Source organism: Nomascus leucogenys, chromosome 7b (assembly GCF_006542625.1).
Source record: "Nomascus leucogenys isolate Asia chromosome 7b, Asia_NLE_v1, whole genome shotgun sequence".
In the NCBI taxonomy this organism is placed as follows: Eukaryota; Metazoa; Chordata; class Mammalia; order Primates; family Hylobatidae; genus Nomascus; species Nomascus leucogenys.
Window position 1 is genome coordinate 4,785,734 of NC_044387.1, and position 21,745 is coordinate 4,807,478.

General features: G+C 39.2%; 1 protein-coding gene across 2 annotated transcripts in view; it reads right to left on the bottom strand.

Moving 5' to 3' along the window:
• Positions 1-21,745, bottom strand: part of ATXN10 (ataxin 10) — a 174,039-nt gene that overhangs the window by 135,622 nt on the left and 16,672 nt on the right. For both annotated transcript variants that reach the window (XM_003281267.4, XM_030815375.1), the window contains exons 2-5: positions 19,961-20,152; positions 16,791-16,873; positions 9,810-9,906; positions 7,320-7,478 (exon numbers count right to left, since the gene is read on the bottom strand). In XM_003281267.4, the coding sequence (XP_003281315.1) occupies positions 7,320-7,478; positions 9,810-9,906; positions 16,791-16,873; positions 19,961-20,152 (531 nt within the window). The remainder of the gene's footprint in view (positions 1-7,319; positions 7,479-9,809; positions 9,907-16,790; positions 16,874-19,960; positions 20,153-21,745) is intronic.

Sequence of the window (21,745 nt, forward strand, 5' to 3'; positions counted from 1 at the left end):
AAGGCACTGAACGGTTTATTTAAGCAAGGAGTGACAAGAGCTACAGTAATTTTTAAAAGGTCACTCTGGCTACTGTGTGATGATTCAGAGGGCAAAAGGAGAGACAGAAAGATGAGTAAGAAAGTTCTGGCAGTAGCAATGAAAGACGTCTATGGCAGAGGAGGTGTGAAGTAGGTGAATTTGGAACACATTTTGAAGATAGGGCTGACAAGTATAAGTGAATGAGAGTGAAAGAAAATCAGGACTCAGGTTCCAGGCCTCAGCAAACGAGTAAATGATGGTACCAGTTACTGAACGATAAACGTTGGTAGAGTAACAGGAGGTGTTATACGTGGGGGAAATCAAAAGTTTGGATGCAGCCTTCATACATTTCAGATGCCAATTAGAAGCACATAATAGGAAGCTGTATATGTAAATCTGGAGCTTCAGCAAGAGGTCAAGGCCAGAAACATAAATGTGGAAATCATCAATTTAGAAGAGGTATTTAAAGCTGTGGTATGAGATGAGGTCACCCAGAGAATGAGCAATAATGGAGAAGAGTGGTCTGAGGACCAGCCGTGGGCCATGACAACCCTGAGCAGGCAAGAACAGGAGCCAACACAGGAAGCAGGAAATATGCCTTACAACAAAGCCAGCACAGGAGAAAAATGAGACAAAGATGAGACAGATACTGATGACATCTTTCAGCCCTGGATTCACCGTGCCTTCACCCAATGACCCTGGAATTTTTCAGTTGTATAAGCCAATAAATTCCTTTATGTGCATAAACCATCTGAAGTGGACTTCAGTCACTTAGATTCAGAAGAATCATGGCTAAAATAATGCTTATCACATGCCAGACGTTATCTTGTTAAGGATCCAATAACAAACAACACTAAATCCTGCCTTACAGGGAGCTCACAGTCTAATGGACAATTAAATGTGCTAAGTGCCATGAAAGTGGAATGCATGGCTGTTGTGAGCGAACAGAAGAGCGGCAACAGATTCAGACTGCAAGAGGATGGACAATTATGTTTATCTTCCTAATATTGTTACACTTAAGCTGATAATAAAATGTACATGCATAAGGCAAGACACATCCCTAGAGAATACAAAATAAATCAACTAGATAACCCAAATATTAACAAAAAAGAATGCTTTGCTCCCAGTTATAACTTCATTTTTGTAGTGAAACTGGGTAAAAGTTCAATGGATTAATAAAAGTTTAGGCCGGGCACGGTGGCTCATACCTGTAATCCCAGCACTTTGGGAGACAGGTGGGGAGATCACCTGAGGTCAGGAGTTCAAGACCAGGCTGGCTGACATGATGAAACCCCGTCTCTACTAAAAATACAAAAAATTAGCCAGGCGTGGTGGCGCACACCTGTAGTCTTAGCTACTCAGGGGGCTGAGATGGGAGAATCACTTGAACCCAGGAGGCAGAGGTTGCAGTGAGTCAAGATCACACCACTGCACTCCAGCCTGGGCAACAGAGTGAGACTCTGTCTCAAAAAGAAAAAGTTTATACCAAAAGAGGCTAAAACTGAAAGAGTTCACACCTCACCTTTGAAATGCAGACCTCCTCTCTGAAAATTGGTAATTTTCATAATACATGACATGGTATTAATAAAAATGGGATAGGCCCTCAAGTTTGGCATCACTTGCAATCCTGCCTCTGCTATATGCTAGTTGTGTGACCTTGGTCAGGCTGGTTTACTCTGCTTAACTTTCATATGTACATAGTAGCAAAATACAATTCACAGGATGGCAGCAATGTGAAAATGAGATTACACAGACAAAGCAACCAACACATCACAGGATCAGCACGAGGCAGTCCTACCTCTTCCTCTACTGTGTAATTCTGCACTGACTGACCTAACCTACCAGTGCACATTTACTGGACTTTCAGATTTAGATGAACTCAAAATAGAATCCCTGGATTCATCTAGGGTTATCTAAGAGCATGAAAACATCTTTCACACCTACAAACAAAAGAACAGACATTTTTAGAAAGACATTATCCCAATAATTCAAACCAAGTAGTGCCAAAGACTTTCTCGCCTACACTTTCCTGTGTCTCTAGTATACTCAAATAAAAAAACCCAAAGTTATTGGAATCACATTTGCCCTTTTCTAAGAAACAAGCAAAGGAAGAAAAGAAAACATAATGAAACCATGAATTCTAAGACCATGTAGTTTTGTATTACTTGCCACCTATCTCCTAAAATGTAGGGGAGAAAAAAGGGAGAAAGTGGGTTTTCTCCAATTTCTAGGGATAAGTTTATATTTAACAGCAAAAACAACAGTTTTGTTGGAAGCCTCTGGATATTCTGTGATCTCATTGTTTGTTACCAAATGTAGAGTTCCTCTCACACAAATCAAAGTATTCCGCACCTGGACTGCAGAAGCGATCATTTAACCACTACTAGATCCATCCTTTGTTCCTTTCTGAATTCCTTCTAGTGGTCTCTAATACCTTTAACTTGAGCTATTTATATTTTATATTATATTAACAGATTTTATATTCTGCCCTTTACGACCTTTTGCCCTTTATTCCAAGCTGCTAAAAAAAAAACTGCAGATGATTAAAATACAGACCCAAGGTACTCAACAAATAAAACAGAACTCAGCTACAGAAAATTTCTCTAAGTTGACTCTAATGATTGATCCTGTCATGTTACATTTGCATACAAATGGAAGTTTTCTAAGTTAAACACATCATATTATTGTATGTACCAACTTCTGTTTGTTTGTAAATCTTGACTGAAATACAAATGAATATTCAGAAAAAGAAATAATTTCAAAATTAAGTATAATTTCAACAGAATGATAAAAGATTACACTGAAAGAAGCCAAAATTGAAAAAGCTCATACCTCACCTGTGAATGCCAGTGGGATTACAGGTGGCTCAAGGCTTACTCCCTGGAGAAAATCTGTGGCCTAATCATACACTGACTACTATGTGCAAAACATATGCAAAAATAGATTTTCTTAAAAACAGGATATTACTAAAACATAAACAACAAAATTTGTGATAAATTTTATAATGAGAAAGGGTCAACGCATCAAGAAGGTATAACAATCATAAATATAAACGTGTGTGTGTACTTAACAGAGCGTGAAAATAAGGGAAGCAAAAACTGACAGAACTGAAGGAAAAAATGGATGATAATTCACTTTCAATAACGAAAAGAACTAGAACAGAAGATCAGCAAGGAAATAGAAGATTTAAACAACACTATCAACCATCTAGCCAATCAGACCTAATAGATATCTACAGAACATGCCACCAAAACCAGCAGCATACACATTCTATTCAAGTGTACATGGAACATTCTCTGTGATAGATCATATGTCAGGCCATAAAAGAAGCCTAGGTAATGTCAAAAAGAATGAAATCATATAAAGTGGGTTCTCTGGCCACATGGAATAAAATTAGAAAACCATAACAAAAGGAAATTTAGAAAATAAACAAATATGTGGAAATTAAACAACAAACTCTCAAATAACCAATAGGTCACAAGGGAAATTAGACTATAATTTGAAATAAATGAAAATAAAAGCACAAACACCAAAATTTACAGAATACTAAATTATGTGATGCTAAAGCAGTTCCTACCAGGAAATTTGGAGATGTAAATGCCTATGTAAAAAAGACGGAAGATCTCATATCAGTAACCTAACCTTCCATCTTGAGAAACTAGAAGAAGAAGAGCAAACCAAACCCAAAGCAAGCAGAAGAAAGAATATAATAAAGATTACAGCAAAAAGAAATGAAATAGAGAATAACAGTCAAGAAAATCAACAAAACCAAAAGTTGGTTCTCTGAAAAGAGCAAAAACTCTAACAAACCTTTAGCTATAGTGAACAAGAAAAAAGAGAAGACTCAAATTACTAAAATCAGGAATGAAGAGGGGACATTCCTACCAATCTTACATAAATAAAAAAATTCTAAGGGTCTACTACTACTATGAACAATTTGTGCCAACAAATTAGACAGCCTAGACCAGTGGTCCCAACCTTTTTGGCACCAGGGACTAGTTTCATGAAAGACAATTTTTCCATAGACAGGGGTGGGGGGACAGTTTCAGGATGAAACTGTTCTACCTCAGATCATCAGGCATTAGTTGTAATAGATTCTCATAAGGAGTGTGAGACCTAGATCCCTCGCATGCCCAGTTCACAATAGGGTTTGTGCTCCTAAGAGAATCGAATGTGGCTGATGACCTGACAAGAAGTGGAGCTCAGGCAGGAATGCTTGCCTGCCTGCTGCTTATCTTGTGCTATGTGGCCCTGTTCCTAACAAGCCATAGACAGGTACCAGTCCACAGGTCGAGGGCTGGAGGACCCCTGGCCTAGACCAAACAGGCAAATTCCTAGAAAGACACAAACTACCAAAACCAACCGAAAAAGACAACAATCATCAGAGATGAGAAATAAATGTATTTAATATCTTGGCCGGGCGCAGTGGCTCACGCCTGTAATCCCAGCACTTTGGGAAGCTGAGGCGGGTGGATCATGAGATTAGGAGTTCAATACCAACCTGGCCAAGATGGTGAAACCCTGTCTCTACTAAAAATACAAAAAAAATTAGCCGAGTGTGGTGGTGGGCACCTGCAATCCCAGCTATTCAGGAGGCTGAGGCAGAGAACTGCTTGAACCCAAGAGGTGGGGGTTGCCGTGAGCCGAGATCGCGCCACTGCACTCCAGCCTGGGCAACACAGTGAGACTTCGTCTCAAAAAAAAAACCCAAGACCTGTAACAATAGCAGGTTTGAATTAGTAACCAAAACCCTTCCCATGATAAAAAGCCCAAGACCAGATGGCTTCACCAGTGAATTCTACCACATATTTAAAGATGAATACCGATCCTTTACAATCTTCCAAAAACAAAACAAAACAAAACCTCATTCTGTAAAGTCAATATTTACCTGATACCAAAATCGGAAAAAGAAACCACAAAAAGAAAAAAAAACTACAAACCTATATGCCTTATGAATATAGATGCAAAAATCCCCAACAAAATATGAACCAAATCCAGCAACATATAAAAAGGATTATACACTATGAACAAGTGGGATTTATCTCAGGAATCCAAAGTCGATTTAAAGTATAAACATCACTGTCAGACAAAGTATTAATAGACTAAAAGACAAAGCCATATGATTATCTCAACAGACACAAAATATATTTGATAAAATAGACTTTCATAATAAAAACATTCAACAAGTAAAAGAAAATCAGTAGAAGTAGAACAAAGTTTATCATCCTGAGCAAGGGCTTCTAAGAAAACTCCACAGGCAACAACACACTGAAAGACTGCCCCACTAAGATCTTAAATAAGACAGATATGTCTGCTCTCACCAATTCTACTCAACATTGTATTGGAATTTCCAGTCAGGGCAACTAGGCAAGGAAAAGAAAGAAAAGGCAACCCAACTGGAAAGAAAAAAGTATTACCTACTTGCAGATGGCACGGTCCTGTACAGAGAAAATCCTGAGAATCACATACACAAAAAAACTACTAAAACTATAAATAAGTTCAGGAAGAAAAATTGCAGGATACAAGATTAATATACAAAAATCAGTTGTAGTTCTACACATTAGCAATGAACAATCCAAAAATGAAAGAATTCCATTTGCAATACCATCAAAAAGAATAAAATACTTAGAATAAACTGAACTAACGACACCCAAAACTCATAGACTAAAAACTACAAAACATAACTGACGAAAATTTAAAAGGCCTAAATAAATAGATGAATATCCTCTATTCATGGATTGGAACACTTAATCTAGGTAAGATGGCAATACACCCCCAAGTTGGTCTACAGATTCATGTAATTCTTATCAAAATTCCAGCTTTTTTTTTTTTTAACAAATTAAAAAGTTTATCCTAAAATTAATATGGAAACAGAAGGGACACAGGACAACAAAACTGAAAAAGAACAAAGTTAGAAAACTCACACTTCCTGATTTCAAAATTTACTATAAAATTACAGTAATCAAGACACTGTAGTACTGGCAAAGAGAGAAAATGGACTGGAAAAAAAAAAACAAAAAAGCACTGAACAGAGCCTCAGGGACTTACAAAACAACAACAAAAGACTAACACTTGTATCTTCAGAGTCTAGGGGAACAGCTCCACATAATGCCCTGGTGACCTTGGATGTATCCATATATACCATGCATGCCAGAGCTTGAACAGTGGCTAATCTGAGTCTTGCCTGCTGAATACCTGTGATCCTCCTGGAACCCGAGATTGGAGGGGCCTGAGGCTTCTGAGGCTGTATCCTTTTTGCTCTTCTGTCTTCTAAGGGAGGCTGTCATGAGACAGGTTCTAACGAGTTTGGAGCTAATGAGGTACAGAGCTTTCTGCCTTGTCCCTCTTAGCATATAAAGCCTCTTTAAACAGTCAAGAAGGGCTCCTCAGGGATGGGGTACCTTACAATTCACATCCTAATCATCCAGGTCTTTGTGGTGTCTGGGACAAGGATCAGGAGGAGCTGGCCCCTTTGCCTTCTTCTTTTCTCTGTCTATATAAGTAACAAACTGTCTAAACCTAAAAGTAGATTGTTGTAACTTGTATTATTTTCACAGTCCCATCAGTTGAGCCACAGCCTTGGCCCTGCCTTGGACTGTGTGTGCGCCTAAAACATGGAGTCCCAGAAGAAGTGGAGAGAGAACAAGGGCCTGAAAAAAAGTATTCAAACAAATAACAGCGAAAATTTCCCAAATTAACTTCCCCAATTTGGCAAAAGACATAAATCTACTGATTCAAGAAGTTGAGGAAACCCCAAAAAGAGTAAACCCAAAGAAATCTATGCCAATACCATAATTAACCTCTGAAAAGACAAAGAAAAATCTTAAAAGCAATCACAGAGAAATAACACATTATGTATGAAGGATGGCAGTACATTATGTATTGGGGGGCAATTTGAATGGCAGTCACTATCTCATCTGCACAGATGCTTACAAGGCTCGCACCAAACTCTGATCTAATGAACTAGTTACTGCAGCCACAGCAGTCTGATCTGTACACTCCAAAGGTGCCTGGGCATTTCACACTGTTTTTTCATACACCAAGAATGTCTTTCCCACTCCTCACCACCTTAAAGAATTCTCTTTGTCCTTAAAGGCTCAACTCAAGCCTCACTTTATTCACCTCATTCACAAGTTCTCTAGATTCTGCTCAAAATCTTTTCTAATTCTGTCAACACATGCTAAGTTTTAACTTATCGTTCAATTATCACAATGTCCAAATTTTTACTTGAAACTTCTGCAAGGGAAGTGATCTGTCAGGATGCCCCAAAGCAATCAAATTTCTAACAAGATACTTACGGCCATTCTGATTCAGGATGTTTTTGGTAAGCAACTATGACATCAATCGCAATATTGAGGTTTTCCTCCAGTTCTTTCATTCTTTCATGATTAAGGGATGTAAACAAAATCATTGAAGAGTAGGCAACAATTTTTTTGTCCGGGTGATTTAAGCAAGACCTTCCAAACAAGGAAATGAGATTGTTAGCCCAATTTAGTAAGGTGATAAAATAAAACACAAAAATAACAATAATACCATTAGCAAATTCACTACATGCTAACACTTTTGAGGACTTAAGGGAGAATTATAGCACTTTAAAATAAGTAGATTATTTACTATAAAAATAGTAAATATAAACTTAGTCACAATAAAAAGTATCCAAAATATTAAAGTTGAAGTTGACATAGAACTCAGAAGGCAAAAAGCAAATAATTTACCATTAAAGAAAAAGATTAAAATGACTACATTTATAAAACATTAAAATGTTCATTCTTGTTAGAAAGAAAAAATCAACAGGTACAAAATGATACCTCAATGACTGCTGGCACTGCTTTAATAGTCCTTAGGGACAAGATGCCTACAGGAGAGATGGTATAGTGGGGCAAGAAATAGAATTTGGAGTCAGGAGCCTCGCTATAACTCCTAGCTCGTCTAGCTATCAGCCAGGTGACCTGGGGAAGGTCACTGACATATTGATTGTCAATTATATCATGGGTTATGCAATATGGCAGGGTTTTTTTTTTTTTCATTTAAACTTCATAATACTCTTCTGAAGGAGGTATTATTCATATATTTCAGATAAAGAATTTGTTAGCTTCACTTGGCCAGTAGCACAAAGCCAGGACCTGACAAAACTGGAATTCAAATTTGGTTGTATCTGTCCCATAAATGCATAAAGAGTGAAGGCAAAGAACCTCTCTTAATACGTTTTCTGGTATAAAAAATAAAATACAATAACAAAACCTTCTCTATTTCATAGGGTTTTTAATGACGATCAAATGAGATCATCTAAAAGCAACATGTAAACTGTTAAGACTTCTCTGACTGTCCTACACTTAAGCCTCTCCCTTGTTTTTCTACTACACCCTGGATTTACCCTAATTACCTTAGTTCTAACATCACAACGTATGTGCCTGTTCCTTTACTTTCCCAACCAAAGAATGAAATCTTCAGGAATAACGAATATTTAAGTTACCACCATATTTTAATCATCTATCCCAAAACCTGGCAGATATTAGGTGTCCAAAATGTTTTAAGGGAATGAATTCTCAAAAATAAGCAATGTCTATTTCTGTAGCTTGAATTTCATAATTCTCTTCTTCCACCTAAGCTGAAATATCATTAATATATATAACATTAATATATATACACCTTCAACTCTTAATTATTTGCAGGAATTTGAGAAATTCCATGAGCTACAAGTGAATTAGAGTTTATCCCATCTTAACGCTATACTTCACAGAGGAGCCCAGGAAAGCTGTACAACAAGGAAGGGCATCACGGAATTTAAGCAGCACGGGTATTTACAATGAGCATAGATAGACTTTGGATCCAGATGGCAGCAATGGGTTTACACTCTACCTCTGCAGTTTACCAATGATGAGCTTCAGGTTTCTCATCGGTCCAAATGGGGAGATAGTAACACTTACTCTGCAGGCTATTGTGAGAACAGAAAAAATATATGGATAATGCCCAGTTCAGGGTATGTACACAACAGCTGCTGCCCTGCTGTGCTGCTTATATTGTTGCAACCACCAGAGTCACCCCATTCATTGGCACCAAAGCCTGGATTCCAAGCCAGGCCTCCCACTCCCAGACTGTGCCTTTCCTACTAGGTATACTGCCTCTATTGCCTGCTCACCTTTTACCTCAATGCTCAATTTCTTATGAACAGAGCTGGTTTTTAAGAAGTAGAATCACCAGAAAAAGTACCAGGATCCAATCCAGACAAATGGAATGTTACCCACATCTTATACTGATAAACGGACTGGTTACTCACTTCTTACATGGATAAACTGACTGTTGATCCCTATCTTCTTCTCATCTTCCAAAACATATAGCATTGTGCTGAGCATATCCGTATTCAACACATAAACAATTTTAATTCATTGCCCATACTTTGATGTTTTATTTTCATTGTGTTTCTTATAAATTTCAGTGTCCTTAACAATATTACTTACTTTATCCATGACTTTATTTTTGTAAAAGTAAACTGATATACATACAATCAAGGGCACAAATCTTAAGTGTACATACAGCTCAGTGAACAAAGTTTGGATATGTACACATCCATGTAACCACCACCAAGGTCAAGATATAGACGAACACTTCCAGGACCCAGGTGTTTCCCTAGTGCCCTCTCCCAGCTGGTACCCACCCACCAAGAACAACTACTATCCTGAACTCTATTACAGTGGGTTACTTTTTCCTGTTTTCAAACTTTATATAAAATGGAAAAATATAACCACAGTCTTCTCACAAGTTAGAAAAATTCTTATCAATATACTCACAAAAACAGTTCTGGGAAAGCATGCACCCAAACAATAGACTGGGAATCTTCATTCCGTGAGGCAATGTTGCCTAAAAACTGCAGGCCACAGCGAAAAGCTAAGAATATATAAAAGTTATAAATAAATAAATCATTAAACACAATAAGTAAATGCATCTTAAGAAATATTCTCCATGTTATTAAACAGAAAGTTTCTGCTTGCTTCTTTTAAAAATTAAGGTCTCTCTCCACAAGTTCACTTTGGGAATAACATGAATATGCTGTGGCTGGGAGCGGTGGCTCACGCCTGTAATCCCAGCACCTTGGGAGGCCAAGGCGGGTGGATCACTTGAGGCCAGGAGTCCAAGACCAGCCTGGCCAATATGTCAAAACCCCATCTCTACTAAAAGTAAAAAAAATTACTCGGGAGGCTGAGGCATGAGAATTGCTTGAACCTGGGAGGCAGAGGTTGCAATGGGCCAAGATCATGCCACTGCACTCTAGCCTGGGAGACAGAGTCTCACTCAGTCTCAAAAAAAAATAAATAAATAAATAATAATTAATATGCCTTACCAAAACAATATACTCTACATACAAAATTAATTAACTTATCGCCTGGGTGCAGTGGCTCACACCTGTAATCCCAGCACTCTGGGAAGACGATGGGGGTGCGGATCACCTGAGGTCAGGAGTTCGAGACCAGCCTGGCCAACGTGATGAAACCCCGTCGCTACTAAAAATACAAAAATTAGCCAGGCGTGGTGGAAGGCGCCTGTAATCCCAGCTACTTAGGAGGCTGAGGCAGGGAGAATTGCTTGAACCCGGGAGATGGAGGTTCCAGTGAGCCAAGATCGAGCCACTGCATCCAGCCTGGGAGACAGACCCAGACTCTGTCTCAAAAAAAAAAAAAAGAAAAAAGAAAAAAAAAAGATTTCTACTGAATATTTTAGAATATTAACACTCAGATCTGTATAAAACTGAACATGCAAAAAGCCAACAGTATAGGTTGATCTGAAAACCAACTGATCCAACAACTCATCAGGCACCTAAGATTCATGCTCGGGATCAGAACACAATTCTGAAAAGGAAAAGGCTTAAAGATGTCCTAGAAACAAGAAAAGAAAACTCCAGACAGGTACAAATGACAGTTTACTTTACCAAACAGCTTATCAACTGATCTTTATGTAAATACTGCAAATGTTATGAAGACCCTCAAAAATCCCAACATTATTTTTACAGATTAAGAAAGAATAAAGTCCAAAAACAACACCAATAACTCCATTAAAATAACTCATGCTTGTGTTTACATAAAATTTGATGAGCATAATATATTCGTCATACCACTGCAATTATTCCCTGAAAATAATACTCTAAATATTATTTTGGCAATGTAATTACAGTTCTCACCTCAAGTGTGGTAACAAAAAACTGGCACACATACCCTGCTAAAAAATCTACCTAGAATAAAGTTCTCAAAGAGAAAGAGTCAAAAAGGTACAGGCACTTTGTTAGGAACCAGAATACTTTTAAAAAGATTATTTGTATTAGGTTTAAACTAACACACCATAAAATTTTTTCTAAGTTTCACTGTTGAATCCAAATTTCATTGCTGAATTTCAACTAAAATTCGGTCATTTCACTAACTGCCGTTTTCAAGGTGATGAGAAATATTACTTCCTTTCCGTTTTCCTTCTTGCCTCAATAATACCCTTCCAGTAGTATCTGTGGCTAAACACAAGCCATCTACTAAATAGGAACACAACTGAAAAATTAAATAAGACCTGAATAAATAGACAGATGTTCCATATTCATGAACTTGAAAACTCAATAGTGTTAAGACAAAAATTCTTCCCAAATTGATCTATAGATTCAATATTATCCAAAGTATCTACAATGTATAGAAAACCTTTACAACTCTACAAGAAATAGACACAAACAGCCCAATTAAAAACTGGACAAACGACTCAAATGGACATTTCTCCAAAGAAGATTTACAAATGGCCAGTAAGTACGTGATCATTTAGGAAATGCAAATCAAAACCACAATGAAGTACTCCCACTTCACACCCACCAGGATGACTACAACACAGAAAGAAAGAGTCAGCAAGGATGCAAGAAATGGGAACATTCATACGGTGTCGGTGAAAAGTCATATGATTCAGCTGCTATGGAAAAGTCTGACAGCTCCTCAAATGTTAAGCAGAGTTACCATATGACCCAGCAATTCTATTCCTAGGTATACACCCAAAAGAATTAAAAACAGATAAACAATTGCATGTACCAGCATGTTCACAACAGCATTACTCATGATAGCCAAAAGGTGGAAACAACTTAAATGTCCAACAAACAATGAATGGATAAACAAAATGTGATATATCAACACAACCGAGTATTACTCCACCATAAAGAGGAACGAAGTAATGATACACACTACAAGGTGGATGAACCTTAAAAACATTATGCTAAGTGAAAGGAGTAAGACTCCAAAGGTCACATAATTAATTCTATGATTCCATTTATATGAAATATCCAGAGTAGATAGATCTACAGAGACAGAATGCAAAATAGTGGTTGCCAGGGGCTACAGGGAGGTGGAAAGAGAGCGACTGCTCAATGAAAACAGGGTATCCTCTTAGGATGATTTTTAGGCTGGACACGGTGGCTCACGCCTGTAATTCCAGCACTTTCGGAGGCCAAGGTGGGTGGTTCACCTGAAGTCAGGAGTTCAAGACCAGCCTGGCCAACGTGGTGAACCCCCATCTCTACTAAAAATACAAAAATTAGCCAGGCGTGGTGGTGGGTGCCTGTAATCCCAACTACTCAGGAGGCTGAGGCAGAATTGCTTGAACCTGGGAGGCGGAGACTAGTGAGCCAAGATTGTGCCACTGCACTCCAGCATGGGCAACAAGAGCGAAACTCTGTCTCAAAAAAAAAAAAAAATTTTTTTTTTAATTAGGCAGAGATGGTAGTTGCACAATACTGTGAATGTACTAAATGCCACTCGATTGTTCACTTTAAAATAGTTAACAATATGTGAATCTCACATCCATAAAAAATAATTAAACTCATATAAATGTAACTACCTAAATTAAGAACAACTCTTAATACAGCTAACATGTAACAAGTCTGTAAGAATCTACCCTCCCTGACTAGTGAATATGAGTGAATAGCCAAGCTAACAACCAAATAACTAATTTAGTCCTCGATGACAAACTGGTTCATAAAAGTAGTTTCAGATATCTGCTCCGTTAAAGTTTTTCCTAGGTCATCTACCTGCTTCAGTGAAAAGTAATCCTGTGAAGGATGAAATAATCTTTTACCATATATTGCAAAAACTAAATACATCTTTTGTAGCACATTTGGGATAGAGCAGAAAAACGAGATACTGGACTGAGGGGGACATGGAGTCAAAAGAAGATATTTTTAAATGAAAAATGGGAGAGCATATTATATGCTGATGAAAATGATGGAGTAAAGAGGAAAAAAACAGAGGCTGCCTGAGAGCAAGGGGATAATTTCAGGAGAAATGCTTCTGCGTGGGCAAGTGGCGAGGAAATCCAGCACATGGTGGAGGGGCTGGCTCCACTCTAATAGTTATTTAATCACAGCATTTATACAGCACTTCCCCTTTGCTTCTTTATTTAGGATATATCATTAAAAGAGAAACCTCCTTCAGCCCACCACAGCGCTGCAGCTCTGGAGCGCCACACTGCCCGTCCCATCAGGATCACCAATTATAAAACACAGTACATTCTGAACTTTCTTTCTCAATTACTATACCACACAGAGACCTCAAAATAGCTGCCTTCCCAAGTGACACAGTGAAACACGGACTTTACTGCTAATTTATAATTCCCCAATTTTGAGTACTGATGCTTCCATTTTATTATAAAATGGAGCTACAGAAGTATCTTTAAATATATAATGTCGTAAAAACATTTCACAACTAAATCCTACATCCTTTCAATTTCTTGAGACTATTTTAAAAACTGATGCTCAAAAAAACGTTGCGATGCACTTTGTGTGTAAATTCCTAAAGGAAGTAATTAATTTTTAATTACCATTTCCTAAAGGAATACTTCAAAATCAAATAGCAAGATCCAAGAATTTTTAGCAAACTGAGTTTAAAATGAAAACACTAAGAAATCACAGAAATTAAACCAAGCCAGACAGTGGCTCTAACACGCTAATTTAGCCTATTTCACCTGTGAAAAAAGACCATCACCTCTAGTTCTTGTTTATCTACCAAGAGAAGCACACATATTAACATCAATAGAAATATGCCTCATGTGGCCAGGTGCGGTGGTTCACGCCTGTAATCCCAGCACTTTGAGAAGCCGAGACGGATGGATTATGAGGTAAGGAGTTCAAGACCTGCCTGGCCAAGGTGAAACCCCATCTCTACTAAAAAAATACAAAAAATTAGCCGAGCCTGGTAGCAGGGGCCTGTAATCCCAGCTACTTGGGAGGCTGAGGCAGGAGAATCACTTGAACTTGGCAGGAAGGCGGCGGGTGCAGCGAGCCAATATTGCACCACTGCACTCCAGCCTGGGCGACAGAGTAAGACTCTGTCTCAAAAAAAAAAAAAAAAAAGAAATATGCCTCATGCGAAGTAGAGGCATTAAAACTGTATATAAAACAATTTGTAAGTCAAATCATATTTTAAATGCAACTGGAGACTTCTCATTCATTGAATTATAAAGACGTTATTACAACAACAATTTTTTTTTTTGAGATGGAGTCTTGCTCTGTCGCCCAGGCTGGAGTTCAGTGGCGGCAATCTCGGCTCACTGCAAGCTCCGCCTCCCAGGTTCACGCCATTCTCCTGCCTCAGCCTCCCGAGTAGCTGGGACTACAGGCGCCCGCCACCATGCCCAGCTAATTTTTTGTATTTTTACTAGAGACAGGGTTTCACCATGTTAGCCAGGTCGATCTCCTGACCTCGTGATCCGCCCACTTCGGTCTCCCAAAGTGCTGGGATTACAGGCGTGAGCCATGGTGCCTGGCCAACAACAACAAAATTTAACCTATAATTTAGCACATCTAACTTATCCACCTGGAAATTTACATTAAAATTTTCTGGGTTTTTTTTTTTGTTTTTTTTGTTTTTTTTTGTTTTTTTTGAGACACAGTCTTGCTCTGTCACCCAGGCTGGAGTGTAGCGGTGTGATCTCAGCCCACTGCAACTTCCACCTCCCAGGCTCAAGCAATCTTCCTACCTCAGCCTCCAAGTAGCTGGGACTACAGGCGTGTGCCACCATGCCCTGTTATTTTTGTTTTTTTTTTTTTGAGACAGAATTTCACTCTTGTCACCCAGGCTGGAGTGCAATGGCATGATCTCGGCTCACTGCAACCTCCACCTCCTGGGTTCAAGCAATTCTCCTGCCTCAGCCTCCTGAGTAGCTGGGATTACAAGTATGCACCATCACGCCCAGCTAATTTTTGTATTTTTAGTAGAGAGGGGGTTTCACCATGTTGGCCAGGCTGGTCTTGAATTCCTGACCTCAAATGATCTGCCCACCTCAGCCTCCCAAAGTGCTGGGATTACAGGCGTGAGCCACTGCACCCAACCTTTGTATTTTTTTAGAAACGGGGCTTCACCATGTTGCCCAGGCTGGTCTCGAACGCCTGAGCTCAAGCAATCTGTCCACCTTGGCCTCTCCAAGTGTTAGGATTACAGGCATGAGCCACGGCACCCAGCCTACATCAAGATTTTCTTATCAAATAATTTAGGTTTACCCATAAAGTATTTCAATTCCTGGGACAAAGAGATCATATATTAAAAATCTATGTTTTTTTTAAACATTATGTTAAGATAATAACCACTGACCAAAGGAAAGGTGTTGATGCTAGAAGAACAAAGACCAAAACCATTCTACTAATGAGTCTAAAGAAGCGTGGTGTTTCTCTTAATCCCAAGTCAACAACCGTTAACAATCAGAGCTAAGTTCCATTTTCATCACACTAGATACTTAACTTAGACACTTAACATGTGGCTCCCCTCAACGGAATGTGAGTTCTCTAAGGGCAGACACTTTTTGTCTGTTTTGGTCACTGTCTGAATCACACCCAAAACCTAGACCAGGGCCTGTCACATTCATAAATATTAAAAGATGGTCTATTAGTCTTACCACAGACTGAATGGCTTAAACAACAGACAATTATTTTCACACAGTTCTGGTGGCTGGAGATCCAAGATCAAGGTGTCAACAGGGCTGATTTCTTCTGAGGTCTCTCTCCTTGGCCTGCAGAAGGTCATCTTCTCCCTGTGTCTTCACATGGTCTTTACTCTGAGCATGGCCATGTCCTAATTTCCTCTTCCTATAAGGATACCAGTCATATACTCTCATTTTACCTTAATTACCTCTTTAAAGACCCTATCTCCAAATTCAGTCACATTCTGGGTACTGGGGGTTAGGACCATGCTATGATCTGAATATCTGTGCCCCTCCAAAATTCCTATGCTGAAATCTAATCCCCAACATGCTAGTATAAGATGGGGCCTTTGGGAAGTGACTAGGTCATGATGGTGGAGCCCTCGTGAATGGGATTAGTGCCCTTATAAAAGGGGCCCAGAGAGCTTGTTTACACCTTCTGCCTTCCACCTTCCACCACAGGAGAACAAAGCAAGAGGCACCATCTATGAAGACGAGAGCAGCCCCCGCAAAACACCCAATCGGCTGGTACCTTAATCTTGGACTTTCCAGCCTCCAGAACTGTAAGCAATACATTTCTGTTGTTTATAAACTACCCAGCCTAAGGCATTTTGTTATAGCAACTGGAACAGACAGACTTCAACATACAAATGTGGAAGGAACAAAATTCAGCCATTCAGGAAGGGAAGTTGCTACAACTTTATAATTCTTTAATATTTCACTATTAAAGTTTCCCTATCTCATGAAATACAGAACATGTGTTTCAATGAATGATGTTAATGCTCAAAGTACTGGTTTTGAACGCTTTATAAAGATATAAATAATCCATGAATTATATTGCATGCTACCTGTCAACAGAGATTCCTGTTCCACTCGCAGTTCACGAAACAGAAGAATCAAATCAACAGCAACACCAATCGTATCCAAGTTCCTGGGTTTTTTAAAAAAGACAAAATTAGACATGTTCATTCATTCATATATTGTCTATGGCTGTTTTTGCACTACAGTGGGAGAGCTGAGAAATCTGACAGAGATTACAAAGCCTAAATTATTTATTATCTGGCTCTTTACAGGAAAACTATAGCAACCCTAGCAATAGAGGTTATATTTACATGTAGAGCTAACTGCTTCCAACAGTTTTCTTTGAGCACTTCCTGAAGTTTCCCATGACTCAGATTCTTTGCTTTATTGTATTATACCCCATTCCATGCATTCTTGGCAAAAACAGTCCCAGTCCACACAAAGTGCAAAAGATGTAAAAAGATCTAGGCCTTAATAGCATCACACCTTTTGATTAACTCTTTCTTTAACAACTTAAAATAAAACATCAGAAAAATATGTACTAGCTGCAATCTGAATCTTGACTGGCTCAGAAATACTGGCCTTAGTTAAGCTTGGCCACAAAGTCTTTACTAGACTCTTTGTAGTATTTCTAACTAGAAAATTCTTTTCTGAAAATTGCTGCCCTAAATGGTTGAAATTTTCCTTTAAAAATCAACAGTGAAAATAATACAATCCTAGAAGGGAAGAGGCAGAAAAATTAACACCCTTAAATGTTCATTTTCATTTCAGCCCAACCGTAAGTTGCATGCAATAAAAAGATATTATCACAAACAGCACAGCCCTTGCTTGGCTGGCCCTACCAAAAGACCACCGATAACTTACTTGTCATAGTATCTATTTTTGTAATGTTTGAATTTTTATAGTTTGCATATATTACTCAAAAAAGAAAATAAAAATTGACTGCTTTGAAAGAAAGTTATTAACATAAACTTGTGTTGTACATTCATTCCTGAGGCAGAGGCAGAAACATTTAATGTTTACTGAGCACACAATGTGCATTAGGCATTTACGTAAGTATTCTCATTTACACCCCATAACCAGCCTGTTTGGAAGACATTGCTTACCCAGTTTTACAGAGGAGAAAACTGATACTCAGGAAGACCAAGTCACCTGTCTAGGGTCAAGATGGAGCAGTCATCCGCAACAGGACCAGTATGTAAGGCTCAGGACAGCAAGAGTACACTGCATTTTTTTTTGAGATGGGAGTCTCACTCTGTTGCCCAAGATGAAGTGCAGTAGCACAATCTTGGCTCAGTGAACCTCTGCTTTCCTGATTCAAGCGATTCTCCTGCCTCAGCTTCCAGAGTAGCTGGGACTACAGGTGTGTGCCACCACACCCAGCTAATTATTTTTAGTAGAGACAGGGTTTCACCATGCTTGCCAGGCTGGTCTCGAACTCCTGACCTCATGATTCACCCGCCTCGGCCTCTCAAAGTGTTGGGATTACAGGCGTGAGTCACCGCGCCTGGCCCAGACTGCTTTTGAGCTTAAGCTCAGAACAGTAAGGGCAGACTGCTTGTTAAGCTTAAGCTTTAGAGTCAGATGTCTGGATATGGAGAGAATGTTCCCAGCCTCTCTCACTTAACAAGTGACTCTCAGACAAGTTATTTAACCTCTCCAAGTTACAGTTTTGTCTTTTGTAAAAATGGAAAAATTTATTGAGTTTGTTCTAAGAATTAAAGAAGATACTACAAGCAAAGCACTTGGGACAAAGCCCAATGCCGAAGGCAGGCTCAACGAATGCTCGCTCCCTTCCCCACCAAGGTTAGCCAAGCACAAAGCTGTATCTGCCAGCCACAGTCAAAAGTTAGTTCTAAGGCTCTCCTTTCCTTCCCGATCACACTAGAGCACCTTTTGACTGGAAAAGGACAAAAGAAACTAGCCTTTCTGGCCAGATGCTTCTAGCATATAACTAGTTATGTTTTAGAATGTTTACTATTATTATCAAGATTATTGTTGTTTCTATCCATTTATCTGCAAACGGATGGCAGGTTTGGTTTAGTATTGAAGTTACACGACTCACTTTTTACCCTCTCTCCTTTGATCTTAAAAATCTCATTAATCATATCAAAGCCTCGGGTATATGTGTCTAACCGAAGGGAGTCCCTCAAATGGCTTCTGGACCAGCCCAAGCTCACCCGTCACAGTGGTGACAGGGAAGCCTGGAGGCTCTGTCTACATCCAAGTCCAGGAAAGAAAGTGAGCATCCTGTTTGTGGCTTCTGACTTCAAGTAAAAATTTTTAATAAAAAGCAGGTTCCATAAAATCAAAGAAGAAAGATGCTGGGTTCTGGGAGGAGACAGTAACATGTAAAAGCAAAGAAGAGCACTGGACAGCTCGCCTGCTCATGTTTTAACTACTTTTAAAAATGTGCACATCATAAAATAGGTGGAAGCAGAGCTTGGAACTTTACACGATCTTTAGGAAAGACAGGTCATCTTGTAAATTTACAAAATATGCTTCTTGTTCAAACGTAAGAGTAACAAATTAAAACATTAAAAGTAATTAAAACATTTACAACCTGAGGTCAAGAACTGCATATAAACTTAGGCAGGTAAAATCTAGGAACAAAGACTCAAAATCAGCTTCAAAACACTATGAAGAACCAAATACTTCAAAACATGTGATAAAAACAAACAAGAAACCTAACCCCTAATGTTAAACACACTCTATTATTTTATACACTAGTCAGAGAGACTCCAATGGCAAGGCCTGTAGAGGGCCTCTCCCCGCAGATGTAAAGGGCAATCCTACAATAACAGTGGGTGATACTATCATGCCAGAACAACTTTTTTTTTTTTCCTAAGACAGGGTCTCAAAATGTGGCCCAGCCTGCAGAAATGGCATCATCCCAGATTACTGCAACCTCTGCCTCTCCCCGGCCCAAGCAATCCTCCCACCTCAGCCTCCTGAGCAGCTGGGACTACAGGTGCGCACCACCATGTCCAGCTAATTTTTTGTATTTTTTTGTAGAGATACGGTCTCGCCATGTTGCCCAGACTGGTCTTGAACTCCTGGACTCAAGCAATCCTCCTGCCTCAGCCTCCCAAAATGCTGGGATTACAGACATGAGCCACCTCAGCCAGCCCAAAACAACTTCTAACAGATAAACCAAATGACAGAACCAGCATGCACATATACAAAGAAACAGAATCCAAGGTATATGTGTAACTACCTGATTGAATTCTGGTTCACAGAACACTCTATGCAAGCATTGCGAAGACACCTGAAGCATTCTGTTATTAACTGCAGACTGGAAGCCAGGTTTTCCACTTGGGATGGATCTCTGCAGGCAAGCTCAATAGCATGAGAAGATTTCTTTAGGATATCCAGAACTCTTTGGAAGATAGTCCTGGGTGCTGTTTCTCTGAAAAAGGATAAAATTATCACGAATCAGAAAAAAAGATTATGATTTCCAAATGTCCTGTTCAGAAAACTGCTTTTATCTACTATTGTGGGGAGGTACGCTAGGCTTAACTGTTTTAGCTCCTTAATTTACAACACCAAATAAAAGACCTACACATATTGAGCACTTGCTATGCACCAGATAGTGTTCTTGTCACTTCTCATGTATTATCTCAGTCTTTGCAATAGCCTTATGAAGCCAACACTGTCCTCTCCATTTACAGATAAGGTAAGTGAAGCAGAGATGGTAAGTAACTTGCACAAATCACTCAGCCAATAACTGGCAGAGCCACAAGGCCAACTGAAAGCACTCTGGCCTGAGTACTTCCACTACCCATAACAACCCAAATCCCAGTTCCAGTGACTGCTCATGCTTATGGATTTGCCCTGAATCAGAACAGAGTATCTTTATTTAATGTCCTAGATAGAGAATATACCCAGTCCTCTGTCACCCGATACGTACCTAAGTTCAGTTATAAGAAACAGTATTCCTGTAGGACAAGGATACTATCTACTCTGTAGACACAGTGAGGCTGACAACACACACACCAAACTTCTACACAGTCAACTACATAGATGGGAGAGAAAGGAGAGAAGGAGAATATAAAGTGTGCCCGTTCTTCCACCAAGAATGTATGCCCAGGGAGAAAGATGAACCTGTGGCTGTACCCTCTGGGCATCTCAGTCTCTGCGTGCCTCTCATGCCAGGAGTACTGCCTGCACTGGCTATCATTCCAGAGCTCTGAAGATAAGAATTTTTTGTGCAACATGGCACCTAAATGCAAGCCAACTTCCTCATTCCATAAATCCCCTAAAGAAACAGCAAATCTCTTTTAACGTTAGAAGGAAAGTTGCCACATTGGACAATTTAAGAGATTCTATAAATGCCAAATGATTTAGACCATATGAATTTTCTCCTTCTGCTCTCGCTGTAGATTCACAGTGCCCCACCTTTCACCCTTGGATTGAGCCAGACCAGCAGGAAGCTACATGTTCATTCAGAACTCCGGACACTGAGCTGCCCAGGTTACAGAGCTACTCAATTGCTGCAGGAGACACCTATGGAGGCCCCTTTTCCGGGGGCAGAGGAAACACTTCTCTCCTTGAACTTCAGTACCATGGCTTCTTATATACCAAGTGATGTGTGTTTTTATCTTACGAACAGACAATAGAACTCACATTACTTATTATGTTTTCTCTCTATCGGGGCCTTTCTTAAGTCTGGAGTCAAATTTATGACCCAAACAATATGAATCCTTACTTTTTCTATCTGGCTTTTCCACTATCCCTAATTTCCCCCCTTATCTTTTTCTCGTATTTATTTTTTAAGGCATCTCAAACTTGGTTTTGAAAGAGGCAGAGTATAAATTAATTAAAAACTGGGAAACTGCACATAAAATAATTTGTCTATGTCTCCCCCAGTCAGCCCTCTGAGTGTAGATAATGAAACTTTGACTCAGTGTCTTGGCAACCGAGTGACCAAACTAAAAAATGAAAATTCAAGGCTACAGCACTAATCCTGCCTCAATAAACTATATGACACAAGTATATAAGC